The sequence below is a fragment of the Mya arenaria genome, chromosome 15 (genome assembly GCF_026914265.1).
Source record: "Mya arenaria isolate MELC-2E11 chromosome 15, ASM2691426v1".
Lineage (NCBI taxonomy): Eukaryota > Metazoa > Mollusca > Bivalvia > Myida > Myidae > Mya > Mya arenaria.
Genome location: NC_069136.1, coordinates 26848502 through 26875785, shown reverse-complemented (window position 1 = coordinate 26875785; position 27284 = coordinate 26848502). Strand labels below are relative to the sequence as shown.

Genomic DNA, 27284 nt, shown 5'->3' with positions numbered 1-27284 from the left:
CGTCCAACTGTATTGCCTTGTCTTTTCTAGGTGTTGGTGCGCCAGTGCCAGTACAGTGTTATCTATGACCAGTATATGATGGACAATATCATCTCTCTGCTCACTGGACTCACTGACTCCCAGGTCCGAGCATTCAGACACACCAGCACACTAGCAGGTAAGCTTGCAGGGTGTAATTAGGCATTGTTGGATATGTTCTTCCATATTGATTATACTAATCATGTATGGGTAAATTTGATTAAGTCTGCATAATTTGTTTCATGTTTTTCACTGTAAATTTAGTCTTCAGAAAACACATCTGTTTGGACATTACCATAGTATTGTTCTCTGGGACAATACCATAGTATTGTTCTCTGAAACTTTAGCTCATATGAATATCAGAATTAAAGTGAAAGGATCAATGTGATTCCTCTCATAGCATTTCAAGAAATATTCTGTTGGCAGCTCAGTCTTAACTGTAAGTTTATTCTTAATGAATTAATAGTTTTCAATCCTGTCTTTGGCTCAGCTGAGATATTTCCAACACTGTCCACTATGTGTTGAACATTATGTACAAGATTTCTAATATCCTAACGGACATCTTATTCTCTCCACAGCTATGAAGCTTATGACAGCTTTAGTGGACGTTGCCCTGAACCTGAGTATCAACCTAGACAACACACAGCGCCAGTATGACTCTGAGAGACAGAAAACAAAGAACAAGCAGGCCACAGAGAGGTTGAACCTGCTGCTGGTGAAGAGACAGGAGCTTGAGGAAAACCAGGCCGAGATCAGGAACATGCTGACATACATCTTTAAGGGCGTGTTTGTCCACAGATACAGGTAAGAGCATGATGCCAGTGATTATAACAATTTGGGAAATAGACTGCGGCCTTCCTGATTGAGAAAATGTGTCATTTGACTAAAATTTTGATACCAAATTTGTCTGGAAATGAACAAGAATGCTTCAAAAATAGATGTTTTTGATCAATTTTGTTCCTTTTTGAAAAATCCCAACAAGAACCAATTTTGTAATGAAATACATAAAAAAACACCTATAACCTCCCCCCAGCACACTGAATTTGGTGATTGTATTCTGTGTGTCAGATATATTCAAACTACTTTTATTAGCACAATAAAAACAGCCATTCAGTTCTTCAATAAAATGATGGTATTTGGTCAGTAAATGATTACTATAGGTTATATAATCCAATGGATTACCTTGGCTGCCTGACAAACATCTTTTGGCAAGTGACCAGGCAGAGAATGGCTCCCATTTGCTAAATGTTAATTGTGACAAAAAATGATGGCTAATAGAATATTGCACGTGTCTATTTCCTGGGTTTGAGACTTGATCTCAATATTATTGGACCATATTTCAGGGACACACAGGCTGAGATTAGATCTATCTGTATGAAGGAGATCGGAGTCTGGATGAAAAAATATCCCAACATGTTCCTGGACGATGGATACCTGAAATATGTCGGGTGGACACTCTATGATAAGGTTTGTAAGCTAATATATCATCATTATTCACCTGTATTTTGGAGATGTCTGCTTGGCTGTCTGAAGGCCCCTCTACCCTTGCTGTAACACTACAGACATCACTCACAAGATAGAGTATTTCACAAGCAGTTTAGTGAATGTCTTGTATCATTGGGTGCAGATATATATTACCATTAATTACCCACAGGTTGGAGATGTCCGCTCCGGCTGTCTGAAGGCCCTCTACCCTCTCTATGACACTACAGACCTCACTCACAAACTAGAATACTTCACAAACAGATTCAAGGTATGTTGATGATTGTGTCTTTGTGCACTTAAGATGCACATTCACTCAGTTGATCAGTGTAAATTATCCCACAATTAGCCATCATTACTAATTTCAAGCCGATGAAGACAGCTTAATATTACATGATATCACACTTGAGGCTTGTTTTCTGGGTAGAGACCAGTACTGTCTAATGTCCTATTTGAGGGGCCAAAATAATGTCCCTCTGGTAGGGATCATACCCACAATCTCTTTGGTGAGAGGCATACATCAATACCATAAAACCACTCTGACCTCTTTGGACAAGAAATAGGATTCATACCTAGATATTTTGGTCGAGAGGCAAACATATACCATAAAACCGCTCTGACCTCTTTGGACAAGCATTAGGGTTCATACCTAGATATTTTGGTCGAGAGGCAAACATATACCATAAAACCGCTCTGACCTCTTTGGACAAGCAATAGGATTCATACCTAGATATTTTGGTCGAGAGGCAAACACATATACCATAAAACCGCTCTGACCTCTTGGGACTAGCAATATTTGAAGGTTGAGTGATTGTATTACAGGACCGTATAGTTGAGATGACTCTGGACAAGGAAACCGAAGTGGCCGTCCAAGGGGTCAAGCTGGTCATCAGCATCCTCACGTGAGTAAACATTGACCATGGAGTATAGTAGCCAATGACCACTGGCCCCAATTTCTCCAACAATCTTAAGTCCCTGATAACAGAATCAAGCTGTTATGTATTGTAAAATTTTCCTTTTAAGAGTTTTGAGACTTTTATACGAAATTATTTGGAAGATTACTTTTTGTTTTGTAATTAAGATACTTAAACATGTTGTGCTGAAGATATTTTGAGAAATTCGGGCCAGTGGACATTAGGCTTTCTTGGCATAAGCTAGCACAAATATGAAAGTGATGTTGTCATTGTCACACTTTTGTTTCTGATGGATATACTTGAATGACTTGCACAGTCTTTAAACTTGGTATGCAAAAGTCATGGTATAATTTTGAGGTCAGTAGGTCAAGTACAAAATGAACTTTTACTATAAATCAGCACTTCTGACATGCAATGCATTCAATTAGTAAAACTTTCGTTTTTAGAAGAAATTTAAATAGTGTAAATTCTAAATGAATATTTACAAATGATTTGTTTTTTTTCAGGAGCTTTGGAGATGCTGTACTCAGTGATAAGGACTGTGAGAATGTGTACGAGTTGGTCTACTCCTCGCACAGACAGGTTAGAAATACGATGATATGTACCAAATTTTTCTTGCTGAAAAAACTAATTTGAACATATTTGAAAGTTCCCCATTGAATTAGCTTGTATGTTCAACAAAAAAAATCAAGGTAAATACAGTCGGAAAACCTAAATTGGCTTAACTCAGTTAAAAACGTTCATGATATTAAAAAAAACTTAGTGTGCATATTGCCAGAGACAAATTGCACATATACATCAAGACCCATAACTCTGGTTTTAATAATTGTTGAGATATGCCCCTTGTTTAAAAAAAACAAAAAACAACAGAACTAGCTTCCGTGTTTGCTCAGCAGTGCTCCTAGATTTTACTTGTGCATTATTCTTAAGTTTTAATGGTAGACCCAACTTAAACAGGGTATTTATTAAGAATTTGCCATCTTTGCATTTAATAATGAGATTATATACATTTGCGAGAAAACCTGTATTATTCTTGAAATAGAACATGCCTTCTTGATGTAAATGATCTTGCATAACATCTATGTCTTACTGTATTGTGTCAGGTTGCCCAAGCAGCTGGAGAGTTTCTGAATGCGAAGCTGTTTCGTCATGAAGATATTGAGCAGAGTGTGATGCGGACAGCCAAGGGGAAGAAGAGAAGTCCCAACACACCGCTGATACGCGACCTTGTACAGTTCTTCATTGAGAGTGAGGTGGGTAAGGGTAAAGAAACGACATACAACTGCTTTAAATTAGGCTTTTACGATTCAAAGCCTGAAGTGTGTGGTTTGTGAATGCTTCATCACATATGGATCGCACGGTAAAATTGGTCAAGTTGAACACACAAAACAAGTAGAAACAGCAAATATAAATGGTAAAATTACCAACATGTATCACAGGGAAAAAGATGAGTTGATAACAACTAAGGCATCTATGCTGTGATTATTATCTGGTTGTGGAGTATTATATGATATATACCTGAAATTATGATCAAGACTGTGGAAAGAACCATTTCACGCTTATTTGAGGTTCTCTCAAAAACTGCTTTGTTCAGTCATAGAATATTATTGAAATATTGTTTTTCAAAAATGTTTGAAGTAATTTTAATATTTAACATGAGATTCTATAGCATTTTATTTTTATATCAGCTTCATGAACATGGAGCTTACCTAGTGGACAGCTTGTGGGATATCAACCCTATGACCAAGGACTGGGAGTGTATGACTGACTTACTGCTGGAGGAACCTGGAAAAGGCGAGGAAGGTAATGGAGCCTGCTAATTGTGATAGTACAGAATAGGTTGGAGTTTGTTTGTGGGGGGATGGAGGGCTGTGGGGTAGTGAACTTTTAGTCACTTAGTGGAAGTTCAACCCTAAGACCAAGGACTGTGAGAGAAACCAAGAAATTTTGGCTATCAATTTGGGAATTGTGTATTTTTGGTCATCAATTTAGGAATTGTGTAATTTTGGTCATCAATTTGGGAACTGTGCAGTTTTGGTCATCAATTTGGGAATTGTGTATTTTTGGCCATCAATTTAGGAATTGTGTAATTTTGGCCATCAATTTGGGAACTGTGCAGTTTTGGTCATCAATTTGGGAATTGTGTATTTTTGGCCATCAATTTAGGAATTGTGTAATTTTGGCCATCAATTTGGGAACTGTGTAATTTTGGCCATCATTTTGGGAACTGTGCAGTTTTGGTCATCAATTTGGAAATTGTGTAATTTTGGCCATCAATTTGGGTATTGTGTAATTTTGACCATCAATTTGGGTATTGTGTAATTTTGACCATCAATTTGGGTATTGTGTAATTTTGACCATCAATTTGGGTATTGAGTATTTATGGCCATCAATTTGGGTATTGAGTAATTTTGGCCATCAATTTTGGTATTATATAATTTTGGCCATTAATTTGGGTGTTGAGTATTTTTGGCCATCAATTTTGGTATTATATAATTTTGGCCATTAATTTGGGTGTTGAGTATTTTTGGCAACCAATTTGGGTATTGAGTATTTTTATGCCCCCTTTTGAAAAAAGTGGGGTATATTGTTTTGCACATGTCGGTCGGTCGGTCGGTCTGTCTGTCGGTCGGTCGGAATACCAAATGGTTTCCGATCAATAACTTGAGAACGCTTTGACCGAGGGACCTCATACTTGGTATGTGTATTGGTCATCACCAGCAGATGAACCCTATTGATTTTGAGGTCAGTGGGTCAAAGGTCAAGGTCAGTGTGACCTTTACATGAAAAACGGTTTCCGATCAATAACTTGAGAACGCTTTGACCCAGGGACCTCATACTTGGTAGGTGTATTGGTCATGACCAGCAGATGAACCCTATTGATTTTGAGGTCAGTGGGTCAAAGGTCAAGGTCAGTGTGACCTTAACATGAAAAACGGTTTCCGATCAATAACTTGAGAACGCTTTGACCGAGGGACCTCATACTTGGTATGTGTATTGGTCATCACCAGCAGATGAACCCTATTGATTTTGAGGTCAGTGGGTCAAAGGTCAAGGTCAGTGTGACCTTTACATGAAAAACGGTTTCCGATCAATAACTTGAGAACGCTTTGACCGAGGGACCTCATACTTGGTATGTGTATTGGTCATCACCAGCAGATGAACCCTATTGATTTTGAGGTCAGTGGGTCAAAGGTCAAGGTCAGTGTGACCTTTACATGAAAAACGGTTTCCGATCAATAACTTGAGAACGCTTTGACCCAGGGACCTCATACTTGGTAGGTGTATTGGTCATCACCAGCAGATGAACCCTATTGATTTTGAGGTCAGTGGGTCAAAGGTCAAGGTCAGTGTGACCTTAACATGAAAAACGGTTTCCGATCAATAACTTGAGAACGCTTTGACCGAGGGACCTCATACTTGGTATGTGTATTGGTCATCACCAGCAGATGAACCCTATTGATTTTGAGGTCAGTGGGTCAAAGGTCAAGGTCAGTGTGACCTTTACATGAAAAACGGTTTCCGATCAATAACTTGAGAACGCTTTGACCCAGGGACCTCATACTAGGTAGGCTTATTGGTCATGACCAGCAGATGAACCCTATTGATTTTGAGGTCAGTGGGTCAAAGGTCAAGGTCAGTGTGACTGTAAGCTGAAAAAAGGTTTTCTGATTGTCCATATTTTATTTAAGTGTCCAAATCCTACTAACAATTTGGCTCCCAAGGGGGCATAAATGTTTCACTAACATCTCTTGTTGCCATCAATTTGGGTATTGTGTTAGCATTTGCATCAAGTGATCCTGTATAATGAACTCTCACAGAACAGAAATTATCAAAAACTATGATTTAAAGAACATCGTTGCTATTGTTTTAACAATTATATTTTGCTTTGTAAGATATCGGTCCCAGAAACTAAGTGAAAGTAACCATCTCCAGGAAACTTGGGAATACATTTCGTTTTATTGATAAATATACATGTTTATACATAATTAAAGAAATTGAACTTCTGTTGTCGTTTTATTTTCGGTTAAAATTTACTATACATGATTCTCTTTTAGCATTAAAACGAAGCAATTTCCAAACTTTAGTAATCATTATTTGCCCTTGTTTCTTGTAGCTCTTGATGACAAACAGGAGACCAGCCTTATAGAGATAATGGTGTGTTGTGTGAAACAGGCCGCCACTGGAGAGTCACCAGTCGGCAGGGGGTCCTCAAAACAGAAGGTAGGGGCAATTATATATGCAAAATTATTTCCCTATATGTTTTTCTTTTGTTGGCAAGCATCTGATATCATTTGATATCGGCTGTGTTTCCTGTTGATATCGGGTGTGTAAAATTTGCAGGACTATTTTTACTGGTCTGCAGAATTTCATGTTATATACACTGAGATGCCTTCATTTTCATGCTGCATCAGTATACGTTACCTTAAACTTGTTGGTCTGCTGATAAGATTCATTTGTTAGCTTGTCCATAGCCTCGTTGTCAATATTTTACTTGTTGAACAGACCTACTAGTTCCAAGTTTTATATTAATATCTTAAAGCGTCTCAAAGTTACTTAAATGTACATTTAATTGTTGTGCCTTTGTCATTAAACCATGGCAGTTAGTATGCATACATGAATGTGGAACATGATCTATTATTCTGTTAAGCTGTGCTGCATGATTAACGTAGTAAAGCAGACAAACGCTTGTACCAAAAGTATGTGTATGCTCAACTGTGTATACTGTATGTTTTACTGAACAGATCTGTGAATTTTGACAAATGGTTGCATGACTCAAGCAAAGCATTTCATGTAACTGTGTGGTAAATTTTAACAAAATTCAACTAAGATAGTTGCGGAGTGAATGTTTTACAGCTTTCATAACAAAGATTTAAGATGGTAAACCAAGAAGAGAAGTTTTCATGTATAACTACCATGTTTTTCAGCTGACAACCAAAGAGAAGCAGTCAGTGCAGGATGATAAAACCAAACTGACAGAGCACTACATCGTGGCCCTACCACAACTCTTGTTGAAGGTAAATAAAGTAGATATGATGCCAATCTGGGCTGGTTGTCATAAACAATGCAAAGTCTTTCAGGATTGCCAAAGGGCATGATATTTTTATATGACCATTTCTTGACACTGTTGATACTTTCCTAAAGGGACACTATGGCATCTGCATAACACAAGATTACTTTATTGTATTGCATAACACAAGAGTGATTAATATAATGTGCAATAACTTTTAAAAATCCATAAGTTTAAACTTAACTCTTCATTTTTCACCACGGTATCTGTAAGACACAGGTAAGGTTTTGAAATGGTATGATTCATCAATATCTTCTTATTTTAAACGTATACCCAACAACGTTTATTCATTCTCCACAGTATCTGATGGACCCAGAGAAGGTGAGCAACCTGCTACAGATCCCCCAGTACTTTGACCTGGAGATATACACCTCCAGCAGGCAGGAGAAGGTGAGAAATATAGAGAATGCTAACTTGTTACTAAATGGTGTGTTTGCTTCCGGTTTCTCAACCTTGCAGGCTGAAAGATTTTTTCATTGCTATCGGACATTTTTGTAGTAAAATCGAAAACAAACATTATTTTGTTTTGCCTCACACAAGATGAAAAAGACATCAGATAGAAGTGACACATAGTTAAAGTACATAAAGATGATATATAGTTAAGTATTTTTGAAGTATGAACTACGGAATTATGCTAATTTCTACACAAACATATATAGCAATACAGTAAGTTTCTTATCTGCCAACTATGATGTTCATATTGTTTTTCTTCAGAATTTGGAAGCCTTGCTAAGATATCTTCATGAGATTGTGGAAAAACACACTGACCAAGAGGTACAGTTAATACTTTTATTATTTCCCCGTCATAGATACTTTAGTACTTTATTTTTAGTACTTTCATGATAACATACTATAAGCTGGTCTGTTTTTTAAAGAAGAAAAGTTCAGGTATTGATGTATATATCCTTGACCGTAACTCTGAACCTGTTCAAGGTATTCAAAGTATTGTCAAGTAATACCTCTTGTTCAAATGAGAGAAAAAAACAGACGATCATAAGTGTGAGGTCTGTGGCGCTCTTGTTTGTCATCATTACTATTTTAACACGCAATGTCTGAGTACTTTATGTGACAAAAACTATAAGATAATGCACTATAAGATGCAGTATTGCACTTATATGTATACCACTTCTGGCAGATACAAACATTATATGACCTTTTCATTTGTGATATATTGCAGAATAAAAATAAAAATGTGGATGTGGAATAGATTGATCAGTGACAGATGATTTGGGGCTTTTTAAATGCCTTTGTAAAAATAAAATTTTATGTCAAGATCATTTTCTTGCAGATAGCGCTATTTCTTGCAAATGTCACTCATATATTCCTGTTATTGTGGAGCTTTATTCTCTGTCAAAAATTAATGTCTGTTTCCGTTAAAAATGTGTTTATGCTAGGAAGACCTTTTTTCTCCATTCTTTTTGAAAAATAACAACTACAAGGCTTTTATTTAGTAGGGTCAGGTTACCTGAAACAAACCTTTGTATGTTCATCTTAAACTGAAAAAAACAGAAACATTCATGTATATTCTGTGTTTAGGTACTGGAGATGTGTTCACGCTGCTTTGAGAGCCTATGTGACGATTCATTCGCTATTGCTGGCAAGTGTGACGTTGCCAGGAAAACGCTGGTAGACAGCCTTGCGGTCAAGTTCAAGGAGGCAATGCAAGACTTTTTTGCTGAGGTAACATAACATGGGCCATACCAGTATGTTCTGTAACCTCACTTTATTTACAAAGTTGAATATCCAAAGATTCAAACCTTTCGGTTGTTGTTGTTTTTATTAAGAAAAACTAGTGTATGTTTTGTGAGCCTTACAGAATTGCTGAGGTATGTGCTCATGTAATGTGGATGGATTTTATCATTTTTTTGGCAAATTTGTTATTGACAACTTTTGGTTCATTGCATCATTCTTGTCTGGGCTATAACTTGACCATATCTTGACCACGCAATGTATGCTTGTCAAAACACTTGCCATAAAGATTCACCATAGTGAGGTGGCATGTTGGGCACTAGACTCAGGTCTGAACTTTAAAAGGTCAAGGTCACCCTTAGAGGTCAAATGTTAAAATATGTCAAAGGCTTCGACAGCGCGACATGTCACCTTTTTAGTGTCTAGTAATGATAATTATTGGAAATATAAACCAATTTGGCACTAGAATTTGTACAAGGTGATACAGTTTACTTGTATTGTGCTTTTTTCTTGGCAATATTATTGTCAGAATGTGTATGTATGTAAACATATCAACAATAAACATGCTTTGTACAAGTATCAAATTATTTTCAAAATTAAATTTTTTCCCCCATTTTTTTGACAGTATGTTGCAGGAACCTCAATATTATTCTTGTTTGGCCTAGGTTTGAACATAATCTTTCTTTTTTTAGGGAGAACAACCCGATGAAGATGAGGTGTATGCCCTTATTGCAGCCTTGAAGCGCCTGTATGCATTTTCCTGGTAAGACCTTGCCGACAAGGCTTGTTAACACTAATCTCACTCAATTTTGGAGATCTCATCAAATTTTTATTGTTGCTTCCTTAAATGTTGTTGAAAAAGATAGTGGAAAGCCTTTATGCTTCCTCAATAAGCAAATGTATTTCTGAAGGCTTAAACTTCCATGTTGCTGCTCAACATATACAGGAGATGTTCAGTTTCCTAAACGTATGACTGCCATATATATGATTTATGATTTTCATTGATACAATTCATATAATTTGGTTTTAAGAGATTTTATTTTTTTTAAGTACTTTTTTCTTGCAATAGGAACCAGACGCCTAACATAGGAAAGTAGTTGAAATAAGTACAAGCCCGCAAGCCCTGCTTTCCGGGCTTGCTCAAATTCTGAATTTTATGTAGCAGGGCTTGTTAAAAAATTTGATGCAAAGCAATAACGTAAGTTTTTGGGCTTCTTCATCCAAAAGTCTAATTTCGATGACTGATAGAATTTATTTGGTATGGTCTGATTGAAATGTCTTACTTTTCTTCAGCTGCCATGATCTGAGTTCCTGGGAATTGTGGGAAGATTTGTTCCAAGTCGTGAGGCTGGCTTCTGAAAGTGTGGACCTACATGACGAGGTATTCGGTTGTATATTGTTCCTTTGTTTTGAGAGAATTATTTATCCGTCAGCAAAAATGCATATACCTGATAAGGATGTATTGTATAAGTATTCGGGATGATTTGAGGCTAGATGGTGAAAAAAGATGACATTGCAGATAAGGAAGGTCAAACTTTTGATCTGAGCTATCTCCTCAATCCTTACTTATCATGTATCCAATTTATGTTTTGCTAAATGTATGTACATACAATAAATATTGTTTAAACCATACTTTTAATCCATTCAATTTCCTAAAATATTTGTAGTTAAATGGTAGGAAAGTCTGTTTTTTAACATAAAACTCTGTACATTTATGTTCAACAAAATTAAGGAAAATAAAGTATTTCATAAATTATTATACCCCCACAAACGAAGTTTGAGGGGGTATATAGGAGTGAGCTTGTCGGTCGGTCTGTCTGTCGGTCGGTCGGTCTGTCGGTTTTCATGGTTTCCGGACGATAATTCGTGAAAGGCTAGACAGATTTGAAATTTTTTTGGTACACAGGTGTAACATCAGAAGATACAGGTCAAGTTCGATATTGGGGCTGGTGGGGCCAAGGTCAAGGTCACTGTTACTAAAAATAGAAAAACGGTTTCCGGACGATAACTCATGAAAGGCTTGACAGATTTGAACAATTTTTGGTACACAGGTGTAACATCAGAAGATACAGGTCAAGTTCGATATTGGGGCTGGTGGGGCCAAGGTCAAGGTCACTGTTACTAAAAAATAGAAAAACGGTTTCCGGACAAAAACTCATGAAAGGCTTGACAGATTTGAACAATTTTTGGTACACCGCTGTAACATCAGAAGATACAGGTCAAGTTCGATATTGGGGCTGGTGGGGTCAAGGTCACTGTTACTGAAAATAGAAAAACGGTTTCCGGACGATAAATCATGAAAGGCTTAACAGATTTGAACAATTTTTGGTACACAGGTGTAACATCAGAAGATGCAGGTCAAGTTCGATATTGGGGCTGGTGGGGCTACGGTCAAGGTCACTGTTACTAAAAATAGAAAAACGGTTTCCGGACGATAACTCATGAAAGGCTAGACAGATTTGAACAATTTTTGGTACACAGGTGTAACATCAGAAGATACAGGTCAAGTTTGATATTGGGGCTGGTGGGGCCAAGGTCAAGGTCACTGTTACTAAAAATAGAAAAATGGTTTCCGGACGATAACTCATGAAAGGCTAGTTTTTCTAGTCAGCAGTGTAACTTCTAAATTACTCAACAGATTTAAATTAAACAATACATGCATGATAAAAGAAGATGCAGTGTGCAGTAACCTTGGCGTTATGGCCTCTTTTGAAAGGAATAGTTTGCCATACTTGTGTCCAGGCGGCATTAAGGGGTATTCGTCACTCCTGTGACAGCTCTAGTTAAATTTTTATATGATATGAACAGTGAGATACTTATTTAGGAAAATGATTCAAATTAGGAAATGATTTAAGATGATGTGTGCAAACCAGCCCAGATACAATTAGAAACTTGAGAAATATTTCAGTCGGCCATAACACTTGGATGTTGCTTATCTCTTTCAGATTGTGTGTAAGGCTCAGAAGACGCTACAGATGTTGTTACTCTGGAACCTGAAGAAGCTTGATGAGGTACCGAGTGAGGATCACGCGCTCACTGTGAGGAAATACCAGGTGGATCTCCTCAAGTACTGCCATCAACTCCTTTTCCACACCAGCGACAAGATTAGTGAGGAGGTATGAGGCTTTATTTCTTGACTGTATATTTTAGCTAGGTTTTAAAAAAGGACTGGATGCTGCAAAAGGGAAAATGGATGAGAAATAACTTGGAACAATATGAAATTGACAAAAATCTTAGGACTTTTGAGTAATGAAAGTAAGATTAGATTTCAGCTGCCAAATATGTAATCTTTGTATGTATAAATTTATAAGTTATAAATATTTGACAGTCTTAAGCATTTCATTCTGTTAAGGCAGTGGAGCTGTCATGCAGAAGGGTGCTTAAAATAAAGGACAGGGTGCAGCACCCTTTAAGTACTTTTAAGCTTAAACAAAAGTTTATATAAATTCCTCAGAAACACCCCTATGTTTGATCTCACGACCCTTGCGATGAGCGCTTGTTTAGAAGTGAGATAAATTGACCTTACTGTCTGAACTAGAGGTTGACCACAGGGTTTCGGGTTGAAGTGCTGCTATGGGCTTTCTTAAATTGTTAAAGATATTCTCTGGTTCCATGCAGTTAGTTAAGTACAAGGTGCCATTGCATTGTGAAATAAATGAAAACTGAATAAAGTGACAGACAGCCTGGTGGTGTCCAGGGGAGCGGGAGAGCTCTGGTGTATTATCCAGAAAAGAGCCACCTTATCTTATATTAGTAGTTTGATCCATAACTTTGATTGTATACCTACAATAGCTTAAATAGTAAACCTACAACTGTTCAAAATATCCACAGGCTTACCTGACAATATGCGACAGCCTAGTGGTCTATGGGAAGCAGCTTGCGGAGAGGGAGAGCCAAAACGTGCTGGTGTATGATCCGGACAAGAGCCTGCAGAATCGTCTCACGTCCTTCCTTATGGACAAAGTCTTCCTAGAGGATGATGATGGTGTGTACATGACTTGTTCATGTGAAAGATTGAACTGTGATACATGAATGCATTTCTCAGAGGTTGTTTAGTTATGTGGTAAAGTTTGCATTCATCCCTGCATAAATTTTGAGAATATTTCACTGCCCTTTTGTCAGAGAAATGTATGGTTTCTACATCAAGTCAGATACACATGTGTAAGTCAGTGATTTGAAAAGATTTTTTTACCTTCTGCAGTCATCAAAATTAGACTTTTAAATGAACAAGCCCAAATTCTTATACTATCGCTTCAGCCTTGGCATCAAATTTTGAACAAGCCCTGCTATATAAAATTCAGTATTCGAACAAGCCCGAAAAACATTTTACCAGTGCAGGGCTTGTTGGCTTGTGATTATTTCGACCACTGCTTTTGTTTGCTAACTATTATTCTTTGGAATTATATTTATTGGGGATGGTAAAATGCAGGATTAATCCTGAAAACAGGATTACGAGCTTATGATATTAGACTATGGTATATAAGAACAGTTGGTAAGTTTGTCATTTTGCGGGATGGATGAAAAATTAGTAGTTAAAACAATGAGACAATGATATCATTAATCACATTGTTAACTTAAACAAAGTTCTAAACCATCGGCCCAATGTTACTTGCATTTACAGATGAAGTGGATGAGAACATAAAGATTGAGGAGCTTCACAAACGACGTAACTTCCTCGCCTGTTACTGCAAGCTGATTGTGTATAATGTCATCCACATCACTGCTGCTGCTCCAATGTTCAAACACTACATGAAGGTTGGTGGTCTTTATATGGTCTTATCTAGCCCGAATATCACGAAAATACTTCAGTCAACATTTATCTCAAGCTAAACTTATTTTACCATATAACATCCAAAAGTTTTTCTGATCCGTAAATGTTTATACTTTTAAAAAAAATGTGTTCTCTCATAGAATATGTTGATTAAAAACTTTGGTCAATATTCCAAAGGAAAAAATCTATGTCAAAATGTGTACTACGGTACCCCATTATTTTTAACAGTTTCTCAAGTACGGGAACATCTTCTGCTCTAAATTAGTTTTCTTTGAAATCTAGACCAAAAGTTTTTATCAACACATTCTATGAGAAATAAGTTTTAAAAAAGTGTAAAAACATGCAAGATATGCTTTTATGTTGTGAAATGAATGACTTTTTATGTGGTCTAGGGGCCTGATCTATAATATACCTGCAAAAATATTGACAACAAATATCATTTCATTGCTATTTAGTCTCTGGTTATGTAAAATCTTAAATATTGGTCTGAAAAAATGTTTTAAGAACAGTTTACAGTGGTAGCTCATATATGTTTTTGCATCAAGCGAGTCCTTTTACTCAGGTTAAAATTGTGTTGAACCAGATGCAGTTCTCAAAATCATATTTTACTTGATTAATATAAAGTTAAAGGGATTGTGCACAATGTGTATTTGGGTTTTTCATAAAAGTGTTTTAAAAAAAGAGTCATTTTATTTTCAAACATTTTAACGTCACAGTGATGAATTCAACAAACATGGCCTATCCATTGTTTTCAGTTCTACAATGACTATGGTGACATCATCAAAGCCACGTTGAGCAAGTCACGAGAAATCAACAAGGTCACCACGGCCAAGACTCTCATAACAAGTCTCACTCAGGTAAGTGGTGGAGTTTGTAGGCATCGTTTGTTCATGGAGCAGTACAGAAGCAAATATATTTCATGCCTTCTGGTGGTTTATTGAAATACGAACGTGGATTATATCTTGATAACCACAGAGTTTCAAACATTGAGTTAATCGAAGTATAATTTCACTGTTTTCTCAGATTTTACCCGTTTCATTGTAAAAATGGTAACATTAAGGCATACGATGCTGGTAAAAAATGCAATGACTTCATTTAATTTTAATTTCCGACATGACAACATTTGGTTGAAATTTCGCCCATATTTTCTGTTTAAGTTTTGTTTTTGTTAGATCACAAGCCTGAAATACTTATAAGTAAACATGTTTTGATAATGTTACTTTTAAAGAAAGTAAGTTTATCATGATATAATTCACCATATCGGTTTTACAGTTGAACACCGTTAATCCGAAATCGCAGGGACCCAACAAATTACTTCGGAATGCCGATGTTTCAAATTAACAATTTTCTGCAAATGACAGCGTTTGCGAATTATAGATGAAGTGAAATACTAAGTCCTGAAGATTGCAATGTCGGTTACACGTTACCAATACGATACATTCAGTTTGAGTTATCTTTCGTATACAAAAATATTTGTTGATTTAGTGTTTAATAATTGACAAATAATTCGCTATTATGCTTCTTTATTAAAACAACATAAAACATTTAAAACAAAATGACAGCACATGTATGCAATGCGGCAATCCAATCAGATGAGGTAGACATTTTCAAATGATATTCAGATTGTGTTAACCAGCAATGATATACACAATACATCACCCAAATGAATGGCTCATTTTCTGACATTGATGTTTGTAACATACGCATGCTCATTCTGTAACAAGTGCTTATTGTGCTCCATTGTCACCTCAAGCCGATGCCCGAGTGCATTGACAGAATGGTGTGAAAAACTTTGACATGATCGTGTTCGAAATAAGAATTAATAAATAGGTGTGTAAAACCAAATTGGGGCCGTAATTTTTACTTCGGAATAGTGATTATTTCGGAATAGCAATTTCGGATTAAAGACCAAAAATTTAGTTTAAAAAAAGGAGGAAAAATCGGGATTGAAAAATAATTTCGAAAAAGCAATAATTTTGGATAAACGGTGTTTGAAATAGCGGTGTTCAACTGTAATTACCAACTGGAAAGCATTCATCTTCATCAGTAATGTTTAAATTACAAAGCTTTGGCAGAATCAGGATTATCACTGGTTTTGTGTTTTGAAATAGTGATATTTTTTAGTATATATATATCAATTTGGTAAAAAGCAGTCTTATCTAGCGATTGAAAGTAGTTTCATCATTATGTTTCCCATATTGTTTGTATACTATCAAGACTTGCCATCATTGTTCACCCCTGCCTGTGGTGTTTCAGTTATTCCGGGAGCTCCAGGATGAGGGTAATGGTATGATTGACCGCTCCGCTGATGCTTTCCAGTCTATAAAGGTACATAAAGTTACATAATTCACAGGAGTCAAAATGCGTACTGACGTTGAATGCATTATGGTCTTCATTTTATGGTGAAAATAAAAGAAGAAAATATTTTATTTTATGTGTGCATTCATGATATATTTTTCAAAGTCAACTTGTAAGGATTTCAGAGCCAAATAACAGATATAAATATTCAGGCTTATTTGAAGACAAGATTAGTACGAATTTGAAAGTTCTTTTTGAATAGAAATTTGAGGTTATTTTCAAATATTTGTTTACGTTTGTATATTTTGTTGCCAAGCAATGGTTGATTGTTTGTGTTGACAATTTACAGGAACTGGCTAGGAGGTTTTCCCTGTCGTTCGGTCTCGATCAGGTCAAGAACAGAGAGGCAGTGGCGGCAATGCACAGGTGAGCTGAAAAATTTGGTTGGCTTAGATACCTTGGGCTATAAGGCAGATTTATTGTTTTAATGAATACATTTTCTGGGTTCTAAAAAGTTGTCGCCACTTTTTACGCGGGGGGTTAAGGGGGCCGTTAAAGGTCCTCTTACAGGTCCAGGGCGAAGCCCTCTGAAGCTCATGGGGTTTAAGCATTTTAAGAGCCTTAAATTGCATTTAATAAGCATATTGTCATGCAGAACATGATATAATATTGTTGTTCATGAAGCACAAGATATGAGCAAATTGTTATTTTATTGACAAAATATATGGACAAGTATTGGTATATATTAAAAAAAAAAAAAAAAAAAAATGAAAATATTGCCAAAAAAAGTGACATAAAAATGATATACATCAATATGATTTCAGTCTTATGCCTGCATACAATAGTGTCATAAATTAAAAAATATGATTATGAAATTATGAGATAAATTTAAAATAAATGAAAAATTGTCAGACTAAGACCATACTGTCCTAATAAAATAGTGTCTACTCTTTACTCCATCCAACTCATAGGAAGCCTTATCAAATGGGATGTAGTTCTATTTATTTGTAAGCATACCCAATGACTTCTGTTTATCTTTTTGACACTTTTTAACCCCCCTAAAATGCTGCATACATAGCAATTACAAATTGCGACAAAACCGAAAGCAAATCTTTTTTTAGCACGTAAATGTCATTACGAAATTTGCATGTCACGTGTCTTTCCGACAACCTAAATTTCTATGATTTGCATTTTTAAAACTAACATGTTAATTACTCAACAACAAAGCTGTTGAGCTTAATCTTAAAATTGTTTGCTAATAAGAGACATAAAAGTTAAAGGATGTCATTGTTAATCCGTGAAAGCAATAAAATTCCGCAATAATTAGATAAGTTTTGACTGAGCTGTGACTGCTTGCCCTAATTATCGGATTTGTTGTCACACCAGCAGATGCGCTTGATTAGTGACAGTGACAGAATCAATTATCATGCAGGCCGCATGGGCACTGCTTATGTCATTTGAAGAAAATATTTTCAAAAAAAATTGTTGCCTCCATAAATTCGCCAAATTTGAAAAGTTGTCGCCACTTTTGCGATTTTGTTGCAAATGGCGACAATGGCGATCGCCAGCGGGAACCCTGCTTTTCATGGCAAACATTGTTTTCAAAATTTTGTCTGCACATTTAAGAGCAGTTTGATCTTACACCATAAAATAGTTCTCTGTTGACCAGTTTATGAGTAATCTTGTTTTCTGAATCTATACATCAAGGTCCTAGTTGTTTGGGACTATTGAAGCTTTATTAGTAGTTTGTACTTTACCAAGACATGACCTGATTTATTTTGGGATCAAAAGGTCATAGGTCATTGTCATTGTCAATGCATGTCTTCTGGTAAAACTGTACATACAGTTCTAAGCAGCACTCGGATGGTATACTGTTTAACATATATCTCATGTTAAATCCAGGAACAGGATCTGTTCAGTATGGCCAACATTGACCTGAATGACATGATTGTGTATAAATGATAACCTTTTTCCCTAGGGATGGTATCCTATTCAGCATTGCCCATGAGGACCTGAACGACATGAGCAAGGCTCCACCAATCATTGTTGAATACCAGTGAACAATGTTTAATCTTTGTTTCCCCTAGGATGGTATCCTATTTAGCATTGGCAGTATTGAATATCAGCTTATCATGTACAATGTTAAATCTTTTTTTCCCCCAGGGATGGGATCCTATTCAGCATTGCCAATGTGGACCTGAATGATATGAGCAAGGCGCCGCCCAACATTGCCTTCCTGGAGGTGCTGTGCGAGTTCACCAACAAACTAATGAAGCAGGACAAAAAGACAGTGTAAGTATTTTATTTGAAAAGAAATCAAACCCATTTACTTGTTTTTATAACATTTATGACATCAGAAATCAGATTGTGTAACTTGTAAGTAAAATAAATTAATAACGATGAGTTGCGTAGGCAGAGCGCTATTTAAGAGTTCCACATAAGTTCAACAACCTGATTTTTAAAATACACTTTTGGTTAAGAAAGGAATATGTTAGCCAATAGAAAAAGAGCATCAAAGCTAGTTCGCCTCCAGGATGTCCCAATGGTTTTTACAGTTAGTTTTAATTGCAAATTTTCTATGCAACAACCTGAATCAAAAAGGAACTCTTTAAGCTAGCAAAATTCTAGCAATGGGAGAGTATGAAAAAGATAATCCTGATGGATAAGTTACTACAACTTCAGCTGTAAACTAATTTCACAAAGAATATACAATATGTGTAATTGCAATTTTATTTTAGCCTGAACTACTTGGACAAGCAGCTAGCGGGCGTTCCCCCGATCCAGCGCAACTCTGACGACTGGCAGGCGCTGTTCACATATCGGAACTCCCTCGTACAGGGCGAGCACGAGATCCATCCCATCACTCTGAAGCAGGCTGCACAGAAAAGATATGGCAAACGTAGGAACGTCACCAATATGGACGGTATGGGAGCTACATGTTATGTGTTGCCTTAATTTCAAAATGTCAAAATTATATTTCAATTTATTTTTATTAAACAACGATTGTGAAACAAAGTAATTACAACATTGTATCAGTTATTCTCATTGGCACGATGTTACGCGAGAGTATAGTCTATTGTTTTGGGAGAAACCGGAGTACCCGAAGATAATTCTTTAGTCCCGCATGGTGACCACAAACCAAACTCACATGCATCCGGACTGGGAAACTAACCTGGGTCGCCTAGTAAATAAGCCAGTGCGCTAACCGAAAACAATTGTCCTTTATGTAAGTCTTAAATAAAATTTCATTATGGTGTAGAAACAACTTTATTAGGGTCAGTACTTTTTTAAAACAGCTTTTTAATGTCATTTATATTCATGTAAATTCATATTATTATATATCATATTATTTTATAAATGCGTGTCTCCAAATAAAGGTACAATGACGGAGGAGACGTCCAATCACAGCTGGGACCACGGCCAGGCGGCAACCCCTGCCCCAGGCCTGGGAATGCCCCAACACCAGTCCACCACCTACCACGCGGCCACCAAGAGGAGACGTATGGACGAAGAGAGTAATGCATCAGAGCCGGGGTCAGAGGTTGACTTCCAGGAAGCCTCGTAAGTTGTCTTGTGATCGTCCGTTAGTTTTAACAGATTTATTCTAGGTTTATTTTGTTGAAAGTTTTTATAGATTCATTTTAAGCACCGGTAGTAGCAGTCAGGGATGGTGGGGAAAAAATGAAATAATTATTCATATCATGTCGCCATCATGAAATAACGTCATTTTATATGTTTAATATATAACTAGTTTAATAACTCTCCAAGAAGTGTTACGTTTCGTCATTAATAGATAGTATTAAAAATGGTTGGCTATAAAGCGATGTTTTATGGGGGGTTTAGCGCTGTAAATTGGCACAGAAGTATTTATGATATAAATTAAATCTGACATTTGTGGTAAGTCAATACTGTATTTATTCAACTCATTTGCTAAAACTATAAAAAAAATAATCGCCAAGGCTTATATATTTTTTATCAGTTTTCAAAAACCAAGGCTTATTTTTTTTTATCAATTTTCAAAAACTTGTTTCATAAATTCTGTATTAAATGACCGCTCTTGTCAGATCCTCTAAATATGTAATATTTGTGGTGTTATTGTCTTATCTTATCTTTATTGTTTCATTATTTCTGTCTTATTATTCTCCATTATGTATTGCCTACCTGTTTTATATAGGAAAGTGTTGTTTCGTGTGTTAGCTGTTTTAGACAGGAATACGTTGTTTAGATGTGATTTGTGGTTGGTGTTTGTGAGTTGTGGACAGTTGTTGTTTCCCTGTTATAATGCATGTTTGTGGGTGATTTATATATTGAAGAATATAACGGCCATCTTATCAACAAATGTACATGGAAAGATCGTAAGATATAGAATTTTGGTTTGATATTACGTTGGTGTCACAAATTTAATGGGAAGTTGCAATTTCAAATAAGTCTTGCCGGAGGATTCTATTTTTATAATTTGCTTTGAAATAAATATCATTTCTTCTCAGGGTTATCAATATAAAAAAGTGACCATAGGTATCGTACTGAGGGTTTAGTGATTAAAAAAAGCAACAAAAGGTGTCATTATCCGGGTTGTCGATTAAAAAATAATAACCAAATGTAGTATACTCTGGTTTACTGATTTAAAAAACAACCATCAAAGGTACCATACTATGTGTTTCCGATTCAAAAACCATCATAGGTTTCAAAATCAAGGGTGTTGAATTTTAAATAAAGCTATCAAAGGTATCATAATCACAGTTGCCGGATTTAAAAAAGCAATAAAAGTTATCATAATCAGGGTTGCCGAATTAAAAAAAGTGATCAAAGGTGTCATAGTCAGTGTTGCCGAATTAAAAAAGTGATCAAAGGCCTGATAAAAAAACAATCCAAGTTTTCATAATCAGGGTTGCCGGATATAAAAAAAACAATCCAAGTTTACATAATCAGGGTTGCCGGATAAAAAAAACAATCAAAGTTTCCATAATCAGGGTTGCCGGATAAAAAACAGTCCAAGTTTTCATAATCAGGGTTGCAGGATATAAAAAAAAAACAGTCCAAGTTTTCATAATCAGGGTTGCCAGATTAAAAAAACCCAAAGTTTTCATAACCAGGGTTGCCAGATAAAAAAAAACAATCCAAGGTATCATAATCAGGGTTTGATGGATTAAAAAAAAACAATCCACGGTATCATAATCAGAGTTTGATGGATTAAAAAAAACAATCCACGGTATCATAATCAGGGTTTGATGGATTAAAAAAAATGATCAAAGGTATCATATTCAGGGTCATCTATTTAAAACAGGGAACAAAGGTATCATATTAAAAAAGTGATATTAAACATTTGTTGACAAGATGGAGCCATTGTGTTTTGATAATTTCCTTAAAATTATCTAAAAATAGACATTGTTTTCCATTTATTTTATTCATGAAAGCTCTGTTATATATGTTATGTAGCGAACATTCAGACAGTGATGGAACTTTTGGTATTTGGGCTTGAAAGAAAAAGAGAATAAATATATCCATGCGGAAAAAAGGTGAAATGCAGTAGGCAGGATCTTTGTCTTTGCACCCCAATTGGATCAGTGAAGTCAGTCTCTGAATTCAATCAAGGGATTAACTGAAATTGCTGGCCAAATGTTCTCGACAAGTTGCAGTAATTGCTTTGGCGACTGGTTAATTCAATTATCATCGTGCTTTTACAAGTAGTTTTATGGTGGATTAACATGAGGAATATCACAAACTCTTCATGATATAAGTATGCAGGCAGGCTCAAGCAGAACGTATTTAACACCTTTGAATTCATTGCGTAAATGGTTTAAACAACCTTGAGACTGAACATGTTTTTAGAATTTTGGCTCCAGGAACCAAAAAAATAATGTTTTTTTTTTTAATTTTCTGAATGATTAAAAAGTCTTCTTTTTTTCAACTGGTTGCTTTGGTTGTTACTTTATTTGTGGTTAGGAATTAGGATTGACTCTCAAGTTTGCTTCAAGGAATACCGTCGAGTCCGCTTCTAAAAAAAACAGTTTTACTTCTGCAGCAGGGTGCTTCATCCCCTTTGAACCAGTTTGGGGCCTAAATTGCCCCCTCAAACCTATTGCAAATATAATTTCAGCCCCTCAGCTGCCAGTTCAATAACATCCCCGTTAAAGCAACAGTAAGAAACTAATCAAAACAACACAAAGCAGAGCTTTTATGAAGAGTGTTTATATATTCAGTTTGGTGATTATTGTTATAGTTTGTTTTGTTTTTGCTTTGTTTCTAGTGTTTGGGGATGAAGACCTCGGTGCATTATGAGTTTACCCCACCCACCTGTTTTGCCATAGAGGGGCGGAGTTACAGAGACAATAGTGCAATGTTGACACGTGATTCTAGACCCCGAATGTGTTTATAGTGCCTGAGTATTGTGAACGTGTGTATACAGTGATGCTTACATCGTAGCCCTTTGGTCAACTGAGTATTGTGAAAGTGGCTGTAAAGTGTCGCTTAAATCTTAGCTCATTGGTGAACAGTGTATTGTTAACATGCCTGTAGATCTGATAATGGTTAAAATATCACTGCAATTAAGCGGGATGTGTTCAACATATCATGTATCAAATCTTTTCACTGAAGTTTTGCAAAAGATATGGTGTGTGATATGTAAGGTTATTTTAAGCATTGTTTATTTAATGAAAATACATTACTAAAAAAATAATACATATATCGTAGATGATAAAGGCGCACAATGTTGGTTTGATGCAAACAATTATCTTTTTAATTTAATGCATTATCATGTTTAACTTGTTGGACTTTTACAATAAAAACATAAAAATATTTATGATATTTGTACAGATATTAAAAATATTTGCGTTATTTGTCACTTTTTACTCGGGAATATTTAGACAGCTATTAATTAAAAAAAAAAACATTGATAAAGGCTAATATTTTTTTCAATTTGTACCTAAATCATGTTTTTTTCTGCTTTTTGATCTTTCAAGTCAAACAAGTTATAAATGATGGTGCATTAAAATGAAAAGAATGATTTTTGGCATCATCCTCTATTGTGGGCCATTTATTAAAGGGAACACAATAAGTTACATGACTAGATTAACATTCAATAAATCATATAACACAAGGGTTTACATTATGTATATGATAAGAGTTGAAAATGTTTGATAAGCCTTTAAAATCTAAGTCATTGAAATTAGACTTTTTTTAGAACAAGTTCTCATTCTTACAATAGTGCTTGGAAGAAAAAAAATACCAAAAAGCCTTGCTTTGTTATATGAAGAATTTGAGCGCACCCGGAAACCATTTTACCAGAGAAGGGCTTATGGGCTTGTTCCTAATTTTGACTATTACAGTCTTGATTAAAATTATTACTCTTTAAATATTGCCCAATGTTTGTTGTATATATTTTTAAAGGGATATGTATACAGTAGTGTAATCAAAATAATGCTTACAATTTACAGGATAATATTGTTTGCTTTTGCAAGTTTTTTGTCTATAATGTTTTGTTTTAATACACTGTCTTCATCCTTTCATTTCATATAATGTAAAAAAGTTCATTATTATCATATTTTATATTTACCTTTCTTAGTAATGAAAATCATGCAAACTTTTTGATTTATGCAGTTTAAATGAAGAGATAAAAATGTCAAAGTTTCCCTTGTTGGTTGTTTTAATTACTTTTGGTCCTCTATGCCTTTATTATTAAATTATAAAATGTGTGATTAAAAGAAGGACAAATTATGTCGTTGTGACAGCATAGGTGAACTGATGATACATCCCCATCAGAGCTGGATCCAGGAGCATCCAGGACTTAAAATTAGAGGGGGCGTAACTTAGGTGCACAACCTTTTGACATTCACTGTGCCTGGTTCTGACTGCTTCTTGACCAATTGCAAATGCTATGAATGACTTAAAAATCTCTTTATGCTAATCCTCACAACATTGAACTGAAGTGTTGATGGTCAGGCTTTTGTCGCCAATCAACTCCTTTGCCATATATATTACTGGTTATTTGGTTCAAACATATTTATTTCATAAAAATGTACAAGTGACAACATATATTACATTCTAAATATTTAAGAATTTGATCAGAAGCTTAAAGCTTAAAAAGATCATCTTCTGAAGAAGACAGTTGAATATACAAATGTGGCTGTCTTTTAAGGATAAATGCATTTATAAATGATTCAAAATATATCATACATGTATATGTCGCAATGGAACTGAACAAATGTATCAATATTTTAATGGAAAAACACATATGAAGATCCTTGAAGTTTATAATATATAAAATGATCATTGAGTGAAAGAAATAAAATGTGTCTGTGTCTTAACAGTAAACAGATGAATTTGAGTCACGCGTAAATCAGCAAATAAATTGAACTCAGTGAAACCTTTTAGTAGAATCAACAGGAGTATACGGAAAAAAATATTTTAGAATCAGTACAAACTGGCTATATAAAAAATAAACTTGAAACGAATGGCTAGAGTGACTGGCTATCGAGGGGAGTGATGTTTTGGGCAAATGACTTTTTCATATAGGCATTTGCGATCAAGAGCTTTTTACCATCACAATGGTCAAAGTTGATTTTTCAAAAGGCCTCTGGCCCATACACAAACACAAGCACATACATACATAATACAAACATAATAGTGACAATTACACATGAAGATTTCAAAATTAAACATCCGTAAAAACATTTTTTTCTTCAAATGCATGATTTTATATATAAACCATGCTATGTTACATATGATCAAGGTATTATATTCGAATTAAAGAATAAAATTTATCTATAGTATGGTTTTCTCGATAATATTTTGCAATACAAAAAATCCTTATAACATTATATAAAGAATATATCAACACAAAATGGAATTTATTATCAATATAACATTTGCAGTATGGGCAAGTGCTTTCTCTCCATATCCCATGTCTACCAGTTACAATAGAGAGGTATTATAAATGTACAGAAATGACGCTAAGTTGCAGTTAGCTGAGATATATTTGACATTAACAAAATGTTTGCCAAAATTCCATTTTCCAAACTAAGAGTTAGTTGTGCATATAAATGTCTTTACAGCTATCAAATCCCTACACTTAATTGAATTGGTATTTGTTTGGAGAGCAATAAGGAGATTATGAACATTATTTTACTCTCTTTTTTCTCATGCAAATAATGTGGTTGCTTTGGCAACAGAAATACTGAAAATACCATACTTTTTAATCGTATCTTAACCATAAGCACAACTCAAAAAGTGTTTTGAGCTATATGTTCATGAAACCTGGTATGTGGGTAGAAGACAACAAGGAGAGTATGCATGCCATTTATTTTGTTTATGTCCGACAAAAAAAATATGGCAGGAAAATAACTACACTTCAAAATTCAAACTTATAAAAGATGGTGTTTTGTTTTTGTTTTGTTTGTCAATGGAATATTTTTTATTTATCCATTTCTATGTCATTTATATTTGTCAATTATCAGTGAATTGCTATTAAAACAGTTTGATGCAAAAAGAACGATCACATGAACAGACATTGGAGCAACTGGCCCATGTTTATTAACAAGGCCATATCAAATTAATTCAATGTTAACGGCCAGATTTCAATTCAAAGTCCACCTACCTGGCTGGAGAAATCAGACAAATTTGAGTCAGATGTTTGCATAATTCAACCTCTTTTGAAAGTATACAACAGAAGAATGGACAATCTATCCAGCATTGTACAATATAAAAAATCCACTGAAGTATGCACATTAAGTTTAATAAATTATTTGATATAACTGTTTTTATGGTTGATTATATAATACCAGTGTTTGTTTTTCACATTAAATGGTGCCGAATACAAATAAAAAAAGTATATTTTTTTCACAAAAATTGGACTCAAAATTCACAATCCAAAATTACTTCTATAGTTATGTTTAAATGCATTCCTAATCTCTTTAAATTCTTTATCTTCAAGTGCCCTTGCTTTGTTTTCTTGTTTGAAATATACTATCATAAATTTACAATTTCAGCCATTTTTTTGCTATTTTTACAGTTCTAACAGCCCATGCCCCATTCACAAAAAGATAGGGGAAAAGATTGAATACTCTGGGGTTGTAGAATTCAGGAACTAAATTCTGAAACCAGGATTTAGAGCCTTTAACATCATACTATTGTTAAGTAACTGTTGTAAAGATTGTTTTTTTTTCTCAGACATTTGCATCAAAAACAGGAAGTATGTTGAATTAAAATGACTTTGGAAACAATTTCAAACGGTGTCCAAGCCTCTTTAAACTGTTTAGGGCATGATTCCCTCATACTCAAATATACGCCTGGCTATTTTCAGAAATAACAATGATTAGCTGATTAAAACACAGGAATACTTCCAGACATGGTTAATTATTATATTCACTTTATAAATACAATATCCCTTGTGATACTTGAGTATTTAAGATTTTGAAGAACTGTAAAATCTTTTGGTTTTGAAGAGCCAAAACCTACCAGTCAGATGACATTAAACAGAATCAATTTGGTTTGGCCTCATGATGGTTATAAGAAATCATATTTTTGGGATACAAAGAGGATTATCTTGTTGGTATGCGCAGGTATAAGACAGCTATAAGATCGACAGTAATCACCCTTTTGCAAGAAATGAGTAAGTGCTTATAAAAGAAATAAGCAGCTATTGAGTTATTGCATTATGGTGACAAACCAGTAACTGCTCTGCAACCTGAATAACCAGAATAAACTTAACCTGTCTTTAAAACGTTTCCGTACCAGCTGAACAATCAGCTATGTAGATATTTAGCTACAAGTCTGTTTCACAAAGTCAAGCTTTTGCCTGGCATGGTGTCATTATTGTCTTGCAAAATATCAAACCATGGTTATAACTAAAACTGCTTTTAAGATCTTCACATGAATTTTAGTGCATGTATAATCATTGATGATTTGCTGTTAGTGATGCATGTAGCAAGGCTCATAACAAGGCCCTGCCAAACAAATCCATTCGGGAAGGGAATATTGGCGCTGTCCGTCCGTCATTCCTTCCATCTGTCCGGAACCATATCTTGGTAGAGATTGGTCAGATAAT

General features: G+C 35.2%; 1 protein-coding gene across 3 annotated transcripts in view; it reads left to right on the top strand.

The window, feature by feature from the left end:
• LOC128219988 (cohesin subunit SA-2-like) overlaps window positions 1-27284 on the top strand; it is a 44310-nt gene that overhangs the window by 5691 nt on the left and 11335 nt on the right. For 2 of the 3 annotated variants that reach the window (XM_052928200.1, XM_052928199.1), the window contains exons 7-30: window positions 31-157; window positions 597-822; window positions 1362-1485; window positions 1673-1771; window positions 2323-2402; window positions 2921-2996; window positions 3518-3667; window positions 4103-4217; window positions 6532-6638; window positions 7343-7432; window positions 7786-7875; window positions 8200-8259; window positions 9022-9165; window positions 9867-9937; window positions 10468-10555; window positions 12120-12290; window positions 13006-13159; window positions 13796-13929; window positions 14701-14802; window positions 16202-16273; window positions 16593-16669; window positions 18407-18535; window positions 18982-19166; window positions 19621-19804. In XM_052928200.1, coding sequence (XP_052784160.1) covers window positions 31-157; window positions 597-822; window positions 1362-1485; window positions 1673-1771; window positions 2323-2402; window positions 2921-2996; window positions 3518-3667; window positions 4103-4217; window positions 6532-6638; window positions 7343-7432; window positions 7786-7875; window positions 8200-8259; window positions 9022-9165; window positions 9867-9937; window positions 10468-10555; window positions 12120-12290; window positions 13006-13159; window positions 13796-13929; window positions 14701-14802; window positions 16202-16273; window positions 16593-16669; window positions 18407-18535; window positions 18982-19166; window positions 19621-19804 — 2855 coding nt within the window. Of the gene's footprint in view, window positions 1-30; window positions 158-596; window positions 823-1361; window positions 1486-1672; window positions 1772-2322; window positions 2403-2920; window positions 2997-3517; window positions 3668-4102; window positions 4218-6531; window positions 6639-7342; window positions 7433-7785; window positions 7876-8199; window positions 8260-9021; window positions 9166-9866; window positions 9938-10467; window positions 10556-12119; window positions 12291-13005; window positions 13160-13795; window positions 13930-14700; window positions 14803-16201; window positions 16274-16592; window positions 16670-18406; window positions 18536-18981; window positions 19167-19620; window positions 19805-22490; window positions 23870-27284 lie in introns of those variants that run through there. The other variant, XM_052928201.1, reaches the window with a different exon arrangement.